The sequence below is a fragment of the Phalacrocorax aristotelis genome, chromosome 1 (assembly GCF_949628215.1).
Source record: "Phalacrocorax aristotelis chromosome 1, bGulAri2.1, whole genome shotgun sequence".
Lineage (NCBI taxonomy): Eukaryota > Metazoa > Chordata > Aves > Suliformes > Phalacrocoracidae > Phalacrocorax > Phalacrocorax aristotelis.
The window spans coordinates 69,874,217-69,893,615 of NC_134276.1; the positions used below are offsets into that span (position 1 = coordinate 69,874,217).

General features: G+C 39.7%; 1 protein-coding gene across 1 annotated transcript in view; it reads right to left on the reverse strand.

Annotated features, from left to right (window-relative positions):
- The window catches only part of MRPS9 (mitochondrial ribosomal protein S9), a 33,476-nt gene extending 16,236 nt beyond the window's left edge, over positions 1–17,240 (reverse strand). Inside the window, exons 1-5 of the mRNA XM_075092370.1 lie at positions 17,047–17,240; positions 11,152–11,331; positions 2,639–2,701; positions 2,517–2,547; positions 150–229 (exon numbers count right to left, since the gene is read on the reverse strand). Of these exons, the coding sequence (XP_074948471.1) occupies positions 150–229; positions 2,517–2,547; positions 2,639–2,701; positions 11,152–11,331; positions 17,047–17,124 (432 nt within the window). The 5' untranslated portion in view covers positions 17,125–17,240. The remainder of the gene's footprint in view (positions 1–149; positions 230–2,516; positions 2,548–2,638; positions 2,702–11,151; positions 11,332–17,046) is intronic.
- Positions 17,241–19,399: the final 2,159 nt, after the last annotated feature.

Genomic DNA, 19,399 nt, shown 5'->3' on the forward strand with positions numbered 1-19,399 from the left:
GATACTGTGACATAAAAATATACATTGAATTTAGTTATGGCCTACTGTGAAAACATGAGTAAATTCAGGAGCTCCAGACACGCATCTGTAGAACAACATGTACTTGCCTGGGAGCTAACATTATTTATTACAGATTATAACATACTTACATGCATTAATGAATAATATGACTGCTTGCCAGTATAAAAGAGAAAGTGAAATGGTCGGCCATCTTCTCCCCACTGGATTTCTAATGAAAAGCAAGATTAGACAAGAAAGCAATACACACTCACTAAAAAAAGTTTATATTTAATTGCAGTTATAAACCTCTTTCATAACACTGATTACCTTTTTAAATACCAGAGAACAAAGACATTTTACTGGTATTCAACCTCTCTGGAAATGTCATGATTTAGACTACCTTGTTAATAAACAAATCTTCACCTGCAATTATAACTAAATATTTAATATTATATCTCCAAATATTGTTTAACATGAGGGAATCCCTCATGTACATCTCAAATAAACTTTCAAAGACTGTATAGTTGGTATTACAGATAGAAGCATCTATCTAAGAATAGAAAGAAGTACAAATTAAGAGGAAACTGAGATCTAACGATCTAAATCATAATGATTGTGAAAGATGAAAGATTAACAGCTCTGGAAAACAGTGCTTTAAACCCAGGGCAAACTTTTTATTAATACAATATGACTAAACTACACTAATTATTCGTACAATTGTTTTTTGCGAGTAACAAGTGTATTCAGTACTTGGGTGATTTTAGGACTTGTTCATGTTGACATATTTGATATTTGAACACAAAGACCTATGCTACAGTTTACATTATTAGTTCAGCAAGAAAATATATGTTCCCTACGGGTCAGCACATCCCGTTTGTTTTTTGTTTTTTTTTCCCCACTAAAAAATGTTAAGGACAAATCAATTTCAACTTCAGAAAAAAAGATCAACTATAACATGACACATATCTTTTCCAAATGAAGTAACAAAAATAAAAACCTGAGAACTTTCTACAAATTGAACTGTGGAGAAACTCACAGCCATTTTATCCAGTGAAGTTCAAATGAAGCTATCTATAAGCTATAGACAAAGATAAGACTCCAAGAATCTGTCTGATAAGCACAAATGTACTGCATTGGAGGATTCAAGACAGAAGTGGAATGGAAAGATACAAAACTTTCTATTCTAATAGGAATACAGGGGGCTTTTACTCACACATACTACTGGTAGAATGTATGAATTTCCACGCATGCAGCTGTGAAAGCATGTTTTGTTGAAATTACTGTTCAGGGAACACTCTGAAGTATAAATTTACATTTTTGTACTTCAAAGTTATCAAAGACATAATGCATAGACAAGACAAAGTGCCTTAAGAGAGACACGAACTGCAAGTGTTATTTTTAGATGTAAATACAAAGATATACACTTTAACTAATTAGTTTTTACACTCCTCAGGACACAGCTAGCATTTCAAAGAATTCTTTAGTCCTGAAATTATATAGAATAGTAGCTTAGTTCTGCCATAAAACAGCCCTTGGATTTTAAAAATTGCATAATGATTAACTCTCACCCTTTCACTCTCTAATTTTTACTTCACAATACCATGAAGTTAGAAAATAATGCATACCATTTGGAAGCTGAAATTCCAAAATTTCAGATAATTTGACAGCTTTCTAAAAGACACATAAAGCCCCAAAAACATCAAGTATCAATTCCAGGAACAGGAAATTGAAGAAAGGAAGGAAAAGATTTTGCTGATAAGCAGAAGTGTCCATCGGGGACTTGATAGCTCAGCGAATGTAGAATTTCACACCCAAGCTACTAGCTCATACCAAATGTGGGTCAAAAGCAGACAACAGGTTTTGTTCTATCTTTTATGTATTCTACATAAAATTAATTTGGCGATTTCAGTGAAGTTCTCACTGACCAACTGACCAACATACTGGCATATCACTGACAACTGGCATTTCATACGGTGTCTCAGGAGCAAGACCAAAGACGGTATAGACATAAGCACAGAGTTAGGACTTTCAGGTCAAAACAGACACGACTGGGAGAGTTTTCACTCACCCTATTCTCTCAACTTGTAAATTCAGAGCTGCAATTTCTAAGCTTTTAGAGCTATGAAGTTGCCAGGAAAACTTTTGGTTTAAAATAGTATTAATGAATATTTTATGGCTGTGATAGACAGCTCTGACAAAAAGCTACTGAATTCAACAAAAGGTTTTCCTGTGACTTCAACAGATTCTGCACATCATCCTACCTATTGTTTATTTTTAAGCAATAAGAAACATTTATCTATAGTCAGTTAACAAGATGTCTGAAAAGACCACCAGTATTCCAGAACCCAGCACTATTTTTTTTGTCCTAAAAACCGGAATATCAGATCAAGCTTTTACTGCTTACGTCTTAGAAGTTAATAGGAACATGAGGAAAAAATGTAAATCTGAAAATAAGGAATTCTACATATGCAAAAATTCTAATACTTAGAAATAATTTTAAAAAACTGAACACTTACTCCTTTGCTCTGGAAAAATTTCAGTAGGATGCTGTAAATAAATAAATAAACATCAGCAACAGGAAAAAGTTACTTAAAATATTATGCTACAGTTATTCAGAAATGCAACAAAAAAATCCTACCTTCATCATGGGCCTGGCTTGTTTGTCAAATAAGCCAGAAGGAAACAGATAGGCAATACATCTCTGAAAACAAAAACAGAGATTATATATGTAACTTTTCCACAAAAGCATCATCAAAACATTTCTTAGGTACCTTCTTGTAGAGAAAAATTGCATAACTTTTGTACAGTATTAACCAAACCAGTAAGAAGGAGTGCCACATATATGCTGTGCTGAAAAGAAAAGCAGATCATTTCCTCAGGAATCCTCAGGAAAAGGAAAACCTCATTCTGAAGGCTGTACTATACTGCATCAGAATGAGTGAACTTTATTCTGCAAAGTTTAGTTTTTATGGTGTGCATCATAACTTACCAGAACTACTCAAGTGCAAAGACCACTTTTATACAGTGATTTTCCCCTAAAATTTCAAGGACTGTGAGTTTAATTTATCTTTCTGAAAATATCAGTGCTTGTTAACAGTACCTACTGACAGACCAAGCATGTAAAAATTCTTTAAAGCACCTGGACAAAGCAAAAGTTTTGCACATTTAGAATCCCAGTTTCTACAGACATAGTTTCCTCAAGTCTAAAAAGCCATGTTTGTTGTGGCAGGAGAAGATATTTTACATAGCCTAAATAAGCATTTCATTGATGGTTGCATTTGGAAACAACTGTGAATCACTACAATCTTTGCTGAACTTGAACTAATTGCTCAGAGAAGAAAGACTTAAATGCCATCTTTCTTCTCCTTAGATACCTAAGGGTTTGCTAAAACAATTTCGAAAAACCCGTGACATTCATTACACACACATTGCTTACCACTGTTTTCACTAAGTACAAGGTACATAATTTGCTTTTACTTAACCAATACGTACCACTATTCACGTGATGTATAAAGTTAGTATTATTTGACTCCAACAAATAAAGTAGATTAGCAATATTCCCAATCATTCTGGCAAGACGTAAGGCAAAGCTCCTTACAAGGTGCCCAATGACATGCATTTCTGTTCAACATCATCTTACTCTCCCTCTTCAATGTAATTAAAACATAATTTAATAAAGAAAAAATATGCATTTATGAGCGCTGTTTATTTTAATTTGTTATTAACAACAAAAGAGCAAAAGCTACCCATCAAAAATACCCAGATCTCAGGGTCTGGCAAGTGTAGCCAACTTCAGACGGTGGGTAGTAAAACTTGAGATAGAAAACTTGTGCTTGTACAGTAACATGGACTACCCAAATAAACCCCTCTGGCAGTGGTCTCATTTATACTTCCATTAGACAGTACAGAAAAGTAGAATTACAATAAAATCAGAGTTTAAAATCTTCTCGTAAGAAGAATGGCTCTTTGTTGGTTAGGCTACCTCAGGGCTATTACATGCTGATAATTTTTTCCATGGACATGGAGTGGTTTCTCAGTGCCTCAACCGATTTAATATGCATGGACTGTAAAAAGACCTAACCTATTACTTTCATTAATCCCCTACTGGCATTCTGAACAGAAATTTTGAGAATTCTGAAGCAAACAAAAGGCTTAACTTGATTTTATGAAATGGTAATTTTGTTTCTCTTAGTGACTACTGTATTCCCATTTGTTAGTCAATGGGCATTTTATGCATACACACAGTAGGCGAACACCTATTTATGAACAAATGGGGATTAATTATGATGACAATAGAGAAATCTGCTGTGAGCCAAATGATGTTAAACAAACACCTTATATAAGATATTAAAAGAATTTATTACAGGATACTGAGACTGACTGCGTGTGTACTTAAGACAGTCTTTTATACAAGCATTTCCAGAATCTCAGTCAAAACAGTTACTGTAACTATGACACTTTATTAAATGCCAAATATAACAATTCAACATTTATAACCGAGAGTGGCTGCCATTTTAGACCTTCTACTTCCAAAAAGTTTACTTTACATTGCTTGAGTGTATACTCACGTTTTTCATGCTAAAGCATAAGCAAACCCTGCATTAAGAAATCCTAACATCTACTTTCAGCTTTCCTCACAACAACTAGCCAAAGAGTAATAATTCACTGTATAAGTTCATTTTTCTGTTGTTCTAAAATTGAAAGAAGTAGAGCCTTGCCGCCTTCTCCCTTTTTATGAAAATGTAATCAAGGATGAGGTATTTGTCTTTACATCCCATTAGGATCTATCCTGGGATGCAAGAGACTCCAGTTCAACTTTATTTGGAATTTTTTTCTGAATTTTAAATAGCTGTGTACTCAGGCTGTACTTTTAGCAGCTACACAGCAAGTCAGTCTGCCTCTCGGAAACTTCATTTTTAGAAGCTGATTTTGTCTATGCAAGTGTTTCGGTTTTGTAGAAAAGGGGTATTTCAGAAAAACTGTAATTGTCAACACCCATATCTACTAGCAATAAAATAAGGTGGTGGATCAACCTTAGGAATGACATCAGAATTAGTCTCTCCAAACCGCAACTGGAGCGCATAAATAACCATGACATGTTTTCCTGAAATCTTTTGACAATGTCTTCAGATTTGGAAGAGAGGCTTCCTTTCAGGAATCTCCATGTCTCGAGTCAAAATTCTGTAGAAAATTAACTGCCCATTCTGCATTTTCCTGAACATACAAAAATCAGGTGAACATCCCTCTTAAAATATTATAATCAAGGTTTAAAAGCTAGCAGTAAAGTTCCCAAGAAACTTTTAGATCCCTTTTAGATTTAACTGCAGTTTTCCACTCCAGGAGTGGTTTTCAGCCTAAGGGTCATGGCCTATATCCTTCTTCTAGTGCTTAATTTGACTTGAACTCTAGCTGAGAAAGGAAACATGCTGAATACGACCAAGAACTACTTTCTTCAGGTCATCATTTCAGCTATACGAGATCCCTTCACCCCACTCTAGCCTCCACAGGTTCTGGGCTGCTATTTCACAATTCTATTTGTTAAATCACACTGTTGCCATTGTCTTTGGAAGTAAAGCACAACTTTCTAAATATGAAATATTCTAATTATTTTCAGCAGAAACGCCATTAAAAATCGTGGTACCTAGTAACACGATGGTGTTTCCAAAAATAATTACATGAACTACTGGAAAAAAGTGGAATGGGTACAGCCTGCTTCTACTATGTTACTAAAAAAAATTTAGCCATTTCCTTACAGGACTTGAAAGTGTTTGTTTTCAAACTCTAATGTTGATCCATGCAGGAACAAGAAAAAGACCCAGTAGTCACACCTTTAAAAACAGCAGATCATAATGAATACACATTAGTAACAAGATGGTTTACATCAGACACTTCGTAAACTGCATTGGTAAACTTAACATTCCTGTTAAACTAAAAGGAATCCTGTTACATCACGTGATGAGGGTCTGGATGATTCAATATACTGCCCACAGGACCACAGTGTCTTTCACTTGCAGCTATAGCTTTGAATTCAAGCCAGTTGGAATAATGAGAACAAGCTTCCATCCCCATTCCTGCCCTATCTGGCAGTCCTTCAAACATGCAAACCAATTCATTAAATAAGCTGTTCAGCACTATGTGGCACGTTGTGCAAATTCAGTATACCTGCCACACTCTCATTCTTGCTCTTCCTTGTGCATGTTGCACGTGCTGACTTTTGAACCTACTTCCTTTTCTATCTACAAGCCAAGAAGTTTTGTCCCCTCACTTTCTCAAACATCAGAGACTAACTCTGAGTCAAACAAGTTCCGCTGAGTCAGTAAGGGTTCTTTTTTAATGTCTTCAGAAATTAAGAATTCAATACTTTAAATAGAGTTGAGACATACTGGGATAAGTGAAGGAGACTGAGACAGTTTAGTCCTTAAATAACCTACCATAAGTAAGAGAGTTTTGGGCAGGGCAAACATCTTGCCCAAGTGTCTTCTCACACTTTTGTTAAATCTACTGCTCAAACAGAAAACATTCCACCAATTTTCATTACTCAAAACATGTGCAAAGATAGTTATCTAAGTAACATCCAGTGAGAAAAGGTATTTTGTAGAAAACAAATAGAAAGAAAAAAAACACTCCACCCTGGGGTTCCCTTGCAGCAGCATCCTATTTGGCAGAGGGCTCAAGAATCCAGCTCATTCCTTTTTAAATATACACGAAACTTCAGTCATCCAAACACTGAAGTCAGAAGTGACACTTTATACCGTAACATTTTAACGAAACACCTGAGCGATAGCTGTTTCAGCTTCTTCCACTCCTCAACTTGATCACACAAGAGCCACTTCCCTTCTTAAACCTTGCCTCTTGAATCACATTATTTAGCCATTGAAATGTTTGCTGGAACAGCTGTTTTTCCTGCTAACCACATTGGTAGTATTCTTTAAAAGTTTTCAGCGTCCAGAATTCCAGAATATTTGGGGTAGAATCAGGAATGAATGAAACATTTCATGTCCCATTTTCGTTAACTCTGAAATAGCTTTTTTATTTAAGAAGACAGAAAAGATGAAAAAAAACACACAAAAAAAATCAGTGACAGGCCTAAGTTTACCTTCTAAAACAAATTCCTCTAACAACTACTGAAAATTTATTGAAACCACCTCACAATCATTTGTCACTGTTTATTTAAAGCTGAATTCTAGCTTGGACAGAAAGAAATTTCGAGTTCAGTGATATATCATTTTAACCCCATCACTTAAAAAAAACAACCACCAACAAGTAGCATTATATGAAAAAACCCACATTCTTTTAAACATTACATTATTTTTATACTAACTAATCATTTTCAAACAAAAATTAATGTCTTGTCCAGAGCTTGTAGAGAGGAAAAAAACAGCTAAAGCCTGTTGATAGAAATAGTGACTGTTTCTATCTTCATTTCAACTTTTCAAACCACCGAACAGTATTTAAAAAAAGAGTAAATAAAAAAATACAGCAGTCATCAGTTCAGATAGACTTTGATGAAGAAGAAAGAAATTACTGATGCAGTGTCTGGCTCCACTGGAGAAAAAAAAGAGTTGAAAAGAAGCATTCTAGCATCAACTATTTAAAAAACAACAAACTCCAATATTCCTTGTAAGGACAACGCTGGACAACATACTCTTCCTGCAGACAACAGAAAGTTCAGAAATGCATTTTGTTCTGAATAACATTTCTGACACTTCACATATGCCAATATTCTCTCATTTCTAACACTTCGTATTGCGAAAATTTAATGTTATTTAGAAATCAGATGTGCTGAGCCACTTTTTAAAAAAAACTGAATACAACCTATTTTTTCATTAAAGTAGTCTTAATTCAATGAAACAAACTATACCCTTTGAGGAAGGAAGTTTTTCCACATTTAACATTTTCATAACCTTACGCGTACTTCTGCAACAATGTATATGCTAGTGAAGATAAACATATATTCTAGATTCAAATTATTCCATCTGCTTGACAACAATCTATTAGGTCATAAGGCAGACAACAAGAGAAAACGAACATAGACCTCTAGCTTTTGAGTTTTACTAACTCCTACAGGGAAAGAGGATTGCTTTATGATGAGCTCCTATCTGGGAGAGCATTTAGTGACTGAATAAAAATGAGTAATAAAAATACTGGCATATAAATAGGTCTTGAAGATTAAGACGCTTTTCTTGTATTAATCTTACTTAGATTTCTAGGCTTTAAAGTAGAATATCACAGAACTGACAGTGGGAAATGAAGGTGGGCTGTTTACTACAACCATAAGTTAAAGTTAAGGCACAAAATAAAAGGATTACAGGCTCAACCAGGGAAAAGCACTAGGTCAGGACTGCAATCTCTATTAATTAGGTATCCCAGCTGGGCAGTGGGTATGCAGCTGTTAACTTGATCAATGACTTACCTAAATGTCATCTCTACTGATTCGCTTATAAATTACCAGCAAGTGAGACTAATGTACAGGTGCTAATTTATTTAAACTGTTCTCTGCAGTTCTACATAGCTTTATAAACTGCATCTGGCACCTAATGTTAGCTGTCAGTTGTACTTAGACATGCCTGTCCTAACGACTCTGTTCATTAGAAATGAGCACAAATTATGAAATATTGTGAAAAATGATACATCAAATGGAATGGGCAAAGCAAATCAATTAGAGAAACTTCACAGCACATATTCACACATAGGAGAATAAAACATCCTAGCTTCAGAGTAAGGTCTATAATACCAATTAAAAAGCAATTGGTAGACTTCTGCAGAGTTATATATCAATTTGCTGGATTTTTTTTTCTCCTCCAGAAATACAGTTGTAATGCACAGCTTAACTTTTCATTCCTAAATAAAAGTATCAGCAAGAAGCAATTCTGCTTCCACAACATCCAGAAGGATTAGCAAGTAAGTCAACTTATTTTCCTGTTTAAAACTTCACAAGGTTTAGCTTTTATTAAACTATACCTAAAACTCCAGTGAGGGACAGAATCCTATGATGTCTACTTTTGAAATACACTGCACAGACTGATTAATAGTAGAAGACGTGTAGGTATATATGCACTCATCAGAAAGAATTATTACTGTTCAAAATGTAAAGCTTGATAATTCTCCTGGCAGTGCTTAAGCAGCTTTTATATTTTTATAACAGAAATGTAATTATGCATAGCAGACACTATTACACACACTAAGTATCTTCCAACACCTGATGGAATATGAAGAAATCAAACATGTACCACAGATACTTGGTATCACCAAACAAAACACTACACTTTTGGCTCCACTCCTCCATCTTTTCTGAAACAGTCTGCAAAACGGTCCCATACTTGTCACCTGCACTGCATTTGTACAAGCTAATTTCCAGAATGAATCTGCTTTTACTAATGATGGACCTCAGTTAATTTTGTGCAAATGATCACAGTGCTGTGGATTCATGAAGAAGAAACCACTACTTCAATACAGTCATTTTCCATTTCCTGCAGTCTTGCTTTCCGTAAACCTTCCCCGTAGACCCTATCAGGGAAGGAAGCCAGACTGCAGATTAATGCATCCTCCTACCACTAACCTTTTGGGCAAACAAACTGAACTATTAGCATCATCATCGTACTGTACTAACATGGGAGGTATTCTGGTGGCAGATGCGTGTATGAGTACTTTACAAGAAAGTAACTCAAAGAGATAAAGGTCATTAAAGGTAAGAAAAAACATGAAAAATACAAGAAAAGGAAATTCTACAGTCTGTACAGAAATAAGAAAGCCAACGTAAAGAAAGAGGCTGCTATTACTGCTGACCCAAATGCGTCGATGAATACTTTTACTGTTGACAGGCCCTTACCCACTCTACACTGAGACTGGAAGGGCCTCTGCATTGGCACTTGCCTGTGGAAGATAGCTAGAGTTCTGAATGAAAGTAGTCAGTATCGGTGCATAGCTTTGTACTCATAAAGCTTGATTTCCTACAGATTTGTGACTTGAAGTCAAGCTTCCCTTATGGATTTTCTGATACATGATAAGACTCAAGTCTCATTTCAGCCATTTTCTCAGCAGGCCATTAATTGTGTGTCTCTTCTCTACTTTGCTGTCTATTTTCAGAGAAGTTTTCAGAACTTAGTTCTGAAGCTTGCAAGTGTGTTTGAAATCAGCCTGTATCACCACCTACAGATGTAGTTCTCTTTCCCGGCATAAGCATGCTGTCAAGACCCCTTATGTGGACACAGCTATGCTGACAGAATTTTGCCACAGAGAGGCAACAAACAACCTTCTCCCCCTGAAAAAACTAAACCACGCACACCTCTCTTCTGGCACATACCACATTACTTCATCTACCCTAAGGGACCTGCTGATATACTGTGCTGCCACAGCTATAGTAATAGTGCTGCTGCTGCGCAGAGAAAGCTTCAGCCATGAGACTTCACACAGTTTCACGTAAGAGTGAATGTCACCAAATGACATTTCTCCTCCCTACCTCTGATGTGTGATAAAGACAGACAGGAATGACAAAAGTGAAGGCCAGGTGGGACATTAAAAAAATCCATACAACAAAACACCCTTCTGAGTGAAGGGCAGACTACCTATACACGAGCCTAAATGACACAGAGAAAGAGGGGGCCACCCATCTGTCAGTTGTCAGAGGGAATGGCAATAAAATAGTATGTTTGGAGCTACTGATACAAACTTAAATTTGTGTCTATATTAAAATCTCTAAGTTAAACCACAGTGTTAGTTGTAAAACATCCTATAAAACTTAATTTGCATTACCAGCAACCACAGTAGCATAGAAGAAAACCTGACCTAAATATACACAGCAGGTCAAATTGCGGGTAAACATTTTGAAGCGCTACATAAACCTTTACAGTGCCTCTTATAACCTCAGATCAAGGGGATTATCCATTAGGACTTTTAAAAAGAACCTACTGTGCTTTAGCAAGATATGGTATACAGTTCTATACTGTGATGTCTGACCTCATACAGTAGCAGGGGTAGAATCTCTATTCACAGTCACAGTTGCAATGTTTGCAATGTACAGTAGCATTCTTTCTTATTCTGACAGTTTGATTAAAATTCACAGAGAGCTGAGGGGCTCATGCTGAAGTAAAGTGCTTTCAATATCTGAAACTCTACAGTAAATTACTTCTCCAACAGAGCAACTGTACTTACATCAATATCCTCTTGGGTAAAAGTTTCTGGATCTTCTCCCATCATGTTGGCTAAATGTCTCTTTCCTAGGTTGAACTCTTCAATCTGTTTTTTAATAAATGCCTCTGTGTACTTTTCAGGTCCTGAGGCTCCTACATTTTTCCTCTGCGCTGCTGTAGTAGTATAGATTAGCCTTAACACCTAACAAAAACAAAAAAAAAAGAAAAAAGTGAAAAATTTGGTTTATACTTCTGGCATAGTGAGCTCTAAATAAAATGAATAGTATAACAAGCCATTCATACCTATAACAAGATTCAACACCTTATTACAGTAAGTCAGAAAAGGCAGTATTACTCATGAAACCATTTTCTTCCAATTGTTTAATGCCCATAAACTGATAAACACATTCTAAAAGTTAGTCATTTTCACACATTACAATTAATTCAGAAGGTTTTTCTGTCAGAAAGAAATGTAGTATCATGTGTCAGGAACATCCAGGAAAAGCAAAACACAGCACTGATCAACAGATACAGTCTTAAAAGAAAATAATCTATCAGCAAGTAAGCAGGGTTTGTCTTCACCGAAAGGCATCCCACAATGAAGTATGAAAAGAATCTGTGGGGCAGCTCTCTAGTGGCCTTCAGAAGCATGTGGCTGCAAACACTGCTAAAGGCTCTGGGAAGGCTATGAAGTGCTCCTTCCTTGTTCACAGTGTCAGAATGGTTCTTAAGCTCGTTCACCATCTGAAAACTAGTGGTGTAGTTCTTACCAGCAAACACCACTGAGCATTGTTCCAGCTCAGAAGTTATAACTCTGGGGTCAGTTATCTTTTGATCTTTGTGGGACACAGGTTTGTTTTTTCTTCTACCAAGACAATCAGTAGTTAAGGTGACTAATTTCAAACAAGCTCTCTGCCAGACAAACAGGAGCTTCACTGACAGAGCTGTAATGCCCCAGTTCTGGGCTAGTGCCAATATTATGCACTAGTACTAATGTTGGAGAGACAAAATAAAGTCCTCTGCAGCTTAATTATTCCACAAACTGAATGAAAACTGATTATTTGTGTGGTCTTCTGTGGACAGAGGGAAGGAATCACAGGAAAATAGGTTATGCGGGACAGAAAAGCAAAGACAGAGAAACACTTCTCTCCAGCCTCTTCAACGTGCCACGGCTTGGCTTTATGAGCAGACAGTGCGTTTTCACAAGGCGGAGTGAGCCCATCTCACAGTCCAACCAAATTTGAAATTTCAATTTGGAATGAAGACTACAATACCCTGCCTTAAACCTATGCCTAGCACATGCCTGTGCTGTAGGATAGGTCCTATGAATTCAATAAGGCTTAATAGAGAAGGTAATCTTTCAGTAATAAGGTCACACAAGATGGAAAGAACTGACCCTCAACACTTTTACAACCTGACGTAGCTAAAGATATGTCCCCTACGGTATGTACCTCAGAAAAGTACATACCACTAAAAACAGCTCCAAGGCAGAACTTGGTGCTGAAGAGCCTGTTGTTGCTTCGTTTTCTTCACAGCTTATATGTATCATATGCAATGCTAGTCCTGGTTTTCCCCTTCCTTTTCTTGTTTTAATATTCATGTTTTCTGTGAGGTTATATTGACATATACAAAATTAAAAGAAAAATAATCAGAATTTTAAACGTACACATTTTCCACAGGCAAGGCTCAGGTCATTTCCTTAGAAAACAGTAAGGAAAGCAGAGGTATCTGTGCATATTCCCTATTCTTCTCTCCTAGTCACTCCTCAGGAAAGAATTCAATTCATCTTCTGTCTTACTTGTCTTAATAGTAACTAATTATTTGTAATTCTTGTTAATGAACATATGATTCCTTATTACTTGGCCCAAAATTGCTTTCTCTCTGCTATGCTTTAAACAGAATACTTTAAAAAAGATTGCTTTCATCTTATTCCTGTCAATTTCTATTGTAATTTTCTCATTTTTGTCCTCCTTCCCTCAAGCTATTCATATTCTTCCCTAGTTTCAATTCGTCACTAATCAAAAGTCCCTGGACACACAAACTGTTCATAATTAGAAAACAGCCTCTTATGCAAATTAATATCTATTGTATTGGGCACCTCTTCTGGGGTAAGAGTACTATTTCATGGGTGGTACAGGAAAGAACTGCAAAGCACAGCTAAATGCTTCTGGCATTTCAGTCAAACAAGAAAGAATGCTTCTTGACTTTATAGAGGAAATCAGAGGTTTGTATTCACTTCTTACACATTTGGTAAAGCATTACTGCAGACAACAGCTTCACCATTTTTTAAATAATACAGGTTATTAATGGTACTCCTGAAATAACTAGCTCTTCCACCAGGACAGGGGAGAAGGGAAAGCATTTACTTCTGGACACAACTCCTTGGTATTAACACCCCCCTCCTGACCCTTTCCTGAGCAAGCTAGCATTAAAACAGTTTGGCAAATCCTGATTTTCCAGGGAGATGGTAAATTTATAGAAAAATCAGCTTGTGTAAAATTTGCCTTAGAAAAAAATAAGCATTTTCAGACAACTTCAGCTTCTCTGGAGTATTTTTTCCAAGACGAGAAATAACTAGGACCTGCCTGTTCACTCGTCCTGTTCATTTTGTTTCACTGGAGTTCACTGGAGTATATAAAATCAACATGTATCACTAACAGAGGAATCAAACTTCCTGTACTTTTGGAATGGGAGGAAAGGGGAGTCGGAGACAGAAGGCTTGAATTCAAGAGAAAACACTGTCCATTTTACAACATGACATAGTTACAGAGATAGAAGACGACACAAATGATGTGGCACACATGCAGTTGCACCATCTTCATGCTGCTTCCATGCTATAAGCTGGCGGACTTAACTATCTCCTCTTCCAAAACCCTGCAGTGCACAAACACCTCTGTACTAAAAAGTTATCTTTGGGGTAGAACTTCACCAGGAGATGTGGAGCTGGAGCTGTATAACCACATGAACATGCATGACTAAAGTTGCCCTGGGTCCACTGCTCTGATTACTGGCACAACTAGCGCTATTGAACCGAGCAGACATACCAGATGCCAACAGCGGTCCTGTGGTCACTTGTTGCACAAGGGAAAACATGTATTATGTAGCAATCATACAGAACGTAAATGCTCAGACTTATCCTGAGTTTCTAAAGAATTACTTTTTGCTCAGTAGGCGAGTTTTGGTTCTCTAGTGTGCTGTTTTACAAAAATGTGTTTTAATTGATTTACTTAAACAATATTTACGTAATCTCAGAACTCAGCCTACGAACTAATTAGGTGAACCAGTATCAGATTCATGTTTTACATAGCATTTTGTAAAAAACATCAGGAAGTATCACAAGGTGTCAGCAAATATGCGTAAGTGATTTTATATTACTTTTTATACCTGATTTCACAAAGTATTTAATCAGATGAAACTTCTTCTCAAAATGAAGTCTCTTGACAGGTAACTGTATAACTGCATATCCTCCACCCAGAAAACTGACTTTCTGTGCATATTTGACCAAATCTGTGTATTAAGTTTTGCTTATACTGTATACTATGGAAATAAAAGATAGCTCTAAACATATAAATACATGGCAAGCGTCAGATGTGCATAATGGAGAACAAAATTTACATGCAGTTATTTCAAGGGACAAGTTATCAACTACTAACAGGCTCTTCACTCTTGCTTAGTTAACAATTGCAGAAAAAGCTACTCCGTTCCAACCATGTAGTTCTGAAAGACTGTCACCAAAGTGCTATCATCTCTTTCTGATATCAGTACATATACCATCCACGGTGATTTAGATTAAGTACCCAACCCAACCAAATTAAATAGCACATATAGTACTCTGAACTCGTCTTTTGAGAAGAGCTATGCAATCACATCAGAAGTGACTGGCAGCAACTAAGCTAGACCTTTTGTTTTTTCATTATAAAGTGTGCTAAATCTCTATGTTTTGCCTATTAGAAGAACAGGAAACTAAACCTGTGGTTCAGTCAAAGCTAAAGGAAGTGGAACTACAAAGTTTCTCTCCCATTTTCTCTCTCAATGCGAGACACTTTCAAATACTCAAAAACCCAAGAAATTAAACTGTTTCCCCCACTATGATAGGTAAGAAGTAATGAACTAAACTACAACAAGGGATTTTTAGGATAAGCATCACAAAAAAGTTCCCTAACAGTAAGGACAGAGAAGTGCTTGATGTAAGAAATGGTTATAGCAGGTCAGAACAAGCGAACATCAACTTATCACCCTGTCCTCAACAGCAGCTGGCATCAGAGGCACAAGGAGAGAACAAGTAGTGATAACTTTCCCAAGACACTTTCCTGGTCTCCAGCAATCTGCAGTTCAAAGACACGCTGATATCTTGTTTTTAACAGTCCACAGTGGACTTTTATTCCAAATTTCTTAAGTTGCTTTTTGTAGTCACATAAATGCTTAGAATCCTGAACATCCTCATCAAACAGTTCCACAGGTTAACTACACCTAACGGAAAGAAGTGTCTCTTAAGTGTCCTGGGCTCTGCCTACCATTAGTTCCCTTCATACCCTTTGGTTCACGGACAGTTAGATGATTTATATATAGCTATAGGCTTAGGTACTGATCCCGTCTCTGGGGGCCAGAGTCAACACATGATCTCTCAAAGTCCTTCCAGCCCTGCCTTCTATAGTGACTCCTCCTTTGAGATAATTTCCTCATTTACAATACTAATCATTTTGAGCTCAAACTCAAGCAGGTTCCCGGCCAGGAAAACTAAGTCACTGCCATAATCATACCTTTGATATAGGATAACCAGGGCAACACAAAGTATTCCAGCTGAGAATGAAATCAAGCATTGAAGTATTTTCAGCCTTATTCTCTTTCTCATTCCTTGCACAAGTGAAGCACGTGTATTTCTGACTGCTGCATGAAGAACCACCCACACAGGCACCAGGTCTTTACCCCTAATGGGTAAAGGTAATCTAGAGGTAACCAACACAAAGAGTTCAAATTGCTCCTTCCAGTATCGCCTTTCATTTCCTTACTGCATCTATCTTCTGTTACCCTATGGTTTGGTTTAGTTCAGTCACTGAACAGTTCTTCAGCCCTTATTAGCCTAAATTACTCTGTAACTTGAAAGCGTTACCAGCATGTCTTTTTATCCATTGCTGGTCACTGATTAAATATATATACAGGTGTATGAAACACCACTGCACACACGTGGTGGCTGTCCTCAATGCTGACAGCAGCTAAGCTTTTTAATTAAACGGCAATCAGCTGAACCTCAGTATCTCTCAAAACAAGAGGCTAATTCTGTTTAATCATAAGCTACTGCACTTGTGTAAGCGCATTTCTCTCTCTGCTGTGGGAGCTGGGAGGCTTCGTTACCTACTTACCTGCTGGCCAAACACAATTCAAGATGATCAACTGAGAAAACTACCACTTACTCATGAATCTTAAGAAGACTTCACTTTTGCCTCGGCTTTGGTCCACGCACTGATGCCAGCGGTGCGGTATAATACAGCGGGGCCTAACCGCGCTTTTTCTTCGCATGACGAGAAGCGAGCCCGGCTCACAGCGGGGCTGCCTTGAAGGCGGCGCCGGCCCCTCGCCTTTCCCGCCCCCTCACGCAGCCCCGGCGCCCCGCGGGCCCGCCCAGGGGCAGGCCCGGCCCCGCACCCCGGTCCATCCGGGGCCTCCGGGACCGCAGCGGTGTCACCCCAGCAAGGACACCCGGCAGGGCCGCCCCGGCCGCGCTCCCGCCGCCGCTTCCACACGCCGCCGCCCGCTTTCCCCCACACACCACCCCCCCGCCGCCGCCGCCTCCACCTTCCTGCCCACCTCCTGCCCCCGCACGGAGCCGCCGCGCAGGGCCCGGCGGGGCAGAAGACGAAGCAGGCGGGCTCTCCGCAGGCCGGGCGGCGGAGGGGAAACGGCCCGGCCCGGCTCTCACCTGGGCGCCCGGCCCGCCCGGCGCCGCCGCGCTCCAACGGCCGCCCAACCGCAGCACGCGCCCCGCGGCCGCCGCCATGCCCACCGCGGGAGGGGAGGGCACGGCACGCCACACCGCCCCGCGGCGCGGCCCGGCCCGGCCCTGCACAGAGGCTCTCTACCACAGGCCCCGGCCCCACCGATTAGGGGGCGGGGCCGGGGCCGCGCATGCGCGCTGCTGGTCGCGGGGCCGTTCGCTGCCCGGCTGGCTCCTGGCGCGGCGTGGGGTGGGCGGTGTTTGGGAGGTGGGGAGCGGGTTGTTAAGATGTATCGGAAAGGTAAAACGCATCAGCGTTGTTAAAATTCAGATTGACCTTTAAAATGATGGTTCCGAACTTGCGTGGCGGAGGCTGGGCTGGGGACCAGGCCAGCAGCAGGCCCCAGGGGGGTGCGCCTGTCCTCTGAGGTGGGCTCTGCCCCCCTGCACCCGCCTGTGAAGGAGGAGGCTAAACCCCAGGCTCCTGCTCAAGCTGGTAGCGTTGGAAACTGCAGCATGTCTTGTGCAACACCGCTACTTTGGAGAGTCGTAGCCAAAAGCATGTTTCACCCGAGCACTGAAGTTTTTTTCCCATGGAAAAAATGCCATTTTTCGAGGTGCAGCAGTTGTCTGTCACTGAGGGAGGGGGTGGTATCAATACTGTCACCTTCCAAGGTGTCCTGGTTTCAGGTGGGACAGTTAATTTTCTTCATAGGGTTATATTTTGGATCTGTGCTAAAAACAGTGTTGATAATGTGGAGATGTTTTAGTTGTTGCTAAGTGGTGCTTACTCTACTCAAGGACTTTTCCAGCTCCCCGTGCTCTGCCAGGTGCACAAGGAGTTGGGAGGGGGCACAGCTGGGACAGCTGACCCCAACTGACCGAAGGGATACCCCACACCATATGATGTCATGCTCAGCATGTAAAGCTGGGGGAAGAAGGAGGAAGGGGGGAGATTTGGAGTGATGATGTTTGTCTTCCCAAGTAACCATTACGGGTGATGGAGCCCTGCTTTCCTGGAGGTGGCTGAGCACCTGCCTGCTGATGGGAAGTGGTGAATTAATTCCTTGTTTTGCTTTGCTTCCATGTGCAGCTTTTGCTTTACCTATTAAACTGTCTTTACCTCAACCCATGAGTTACCTCACTTTTACTCTTCTGATTCTCTCCCCCGTCCCACCAAGGGGGAGTGAGTGAGTGGCTGTGTGGTGTTTGGTTGCAGACTGGGGCTAAACCACAACACAAGGTGATGTTAATCTGGATGCTGAACCTTGGGGGCTTGACAGCATTCATCGTTCCCCCAAGTTGCATAGTATATACCCTTCTTAGAGGTGATTGGATTTTGGCAGTAGTGTTTTGTACCACAGGAGAAGTGGAAATGAATGTTAAAGAAGCTTAAAGAAACCTTCTACTTTACACTTATTGAGGCCGTCTCTTTAGGAGCACTTACTATTTGAGGGGAAAATCTAGAAGTGAATCTCTGCTTTTCCAAGTTTGTTTCTCTTTTCACATTTTTCATGGGTTCCTCTTGCTATTCCCCATGCAGACATAAATACGATTTCCTTCCTGGGATATGAAATAGGGTATAAGAAAACTGGCAGTGGGCAGGGGAAGTCACCCACACAGGGAGGTCAAAGAGAAGCCCCCTGGAAAGGTGCATTTATTCTTGCGGTTACCATCTGTGAAAATGAAACCATCAATACTTTTATTGGCTCGGATACATGCAAGTGAACGCTATGAAGGCTGCACTGAAGGAGAACAGCGGAGTGTCTTTCTCCTGCGCACACCTGGTCAAGCACTGGGAACAGCAGCCGCACTTTGATTCACAGGGTGTGTAGGGATGGTGTTTGGTTAGAAGTTGTTTCTCCGAAAGACAAGAAAAAAAGAGGGTTGGGTTAGGGTCACAGTCTCACTGACCCACCTCTAGAAGCATCCAGCAGAGCTGAAGCGGTGGAGAAAGCCGGAGGTGGTATGGCCTCTTCAAGGCCCGTGGTGAATCTCATCTGCCATCTGTCGCCCCACAGCCTGGCTTTGCTCAGCCGCGGAGGGGCTCATCGGTCCTCACCGCACTAAGCAGTTGTCACCCTGCACTCCCATCAGCTCTACAGAAACAAAGCACTGCTGGAGTGAATGGTTTTCATTCCCCACGTATAATTAATTGTCAATTAAATTTGAGGAACAGGGCCATCGATACAATATCAGCCACTTGTACTTAGAAATGTGTTGATGTAAATCCAGATTCCTAAGTCTGTCAGCCCCTATACCCACTGTGAAAAAAACCATAAATGCTTTTCCACTCTGGAGCATGTTTTCAATGGCAAGAAGGCCAACAGTGCTCTGG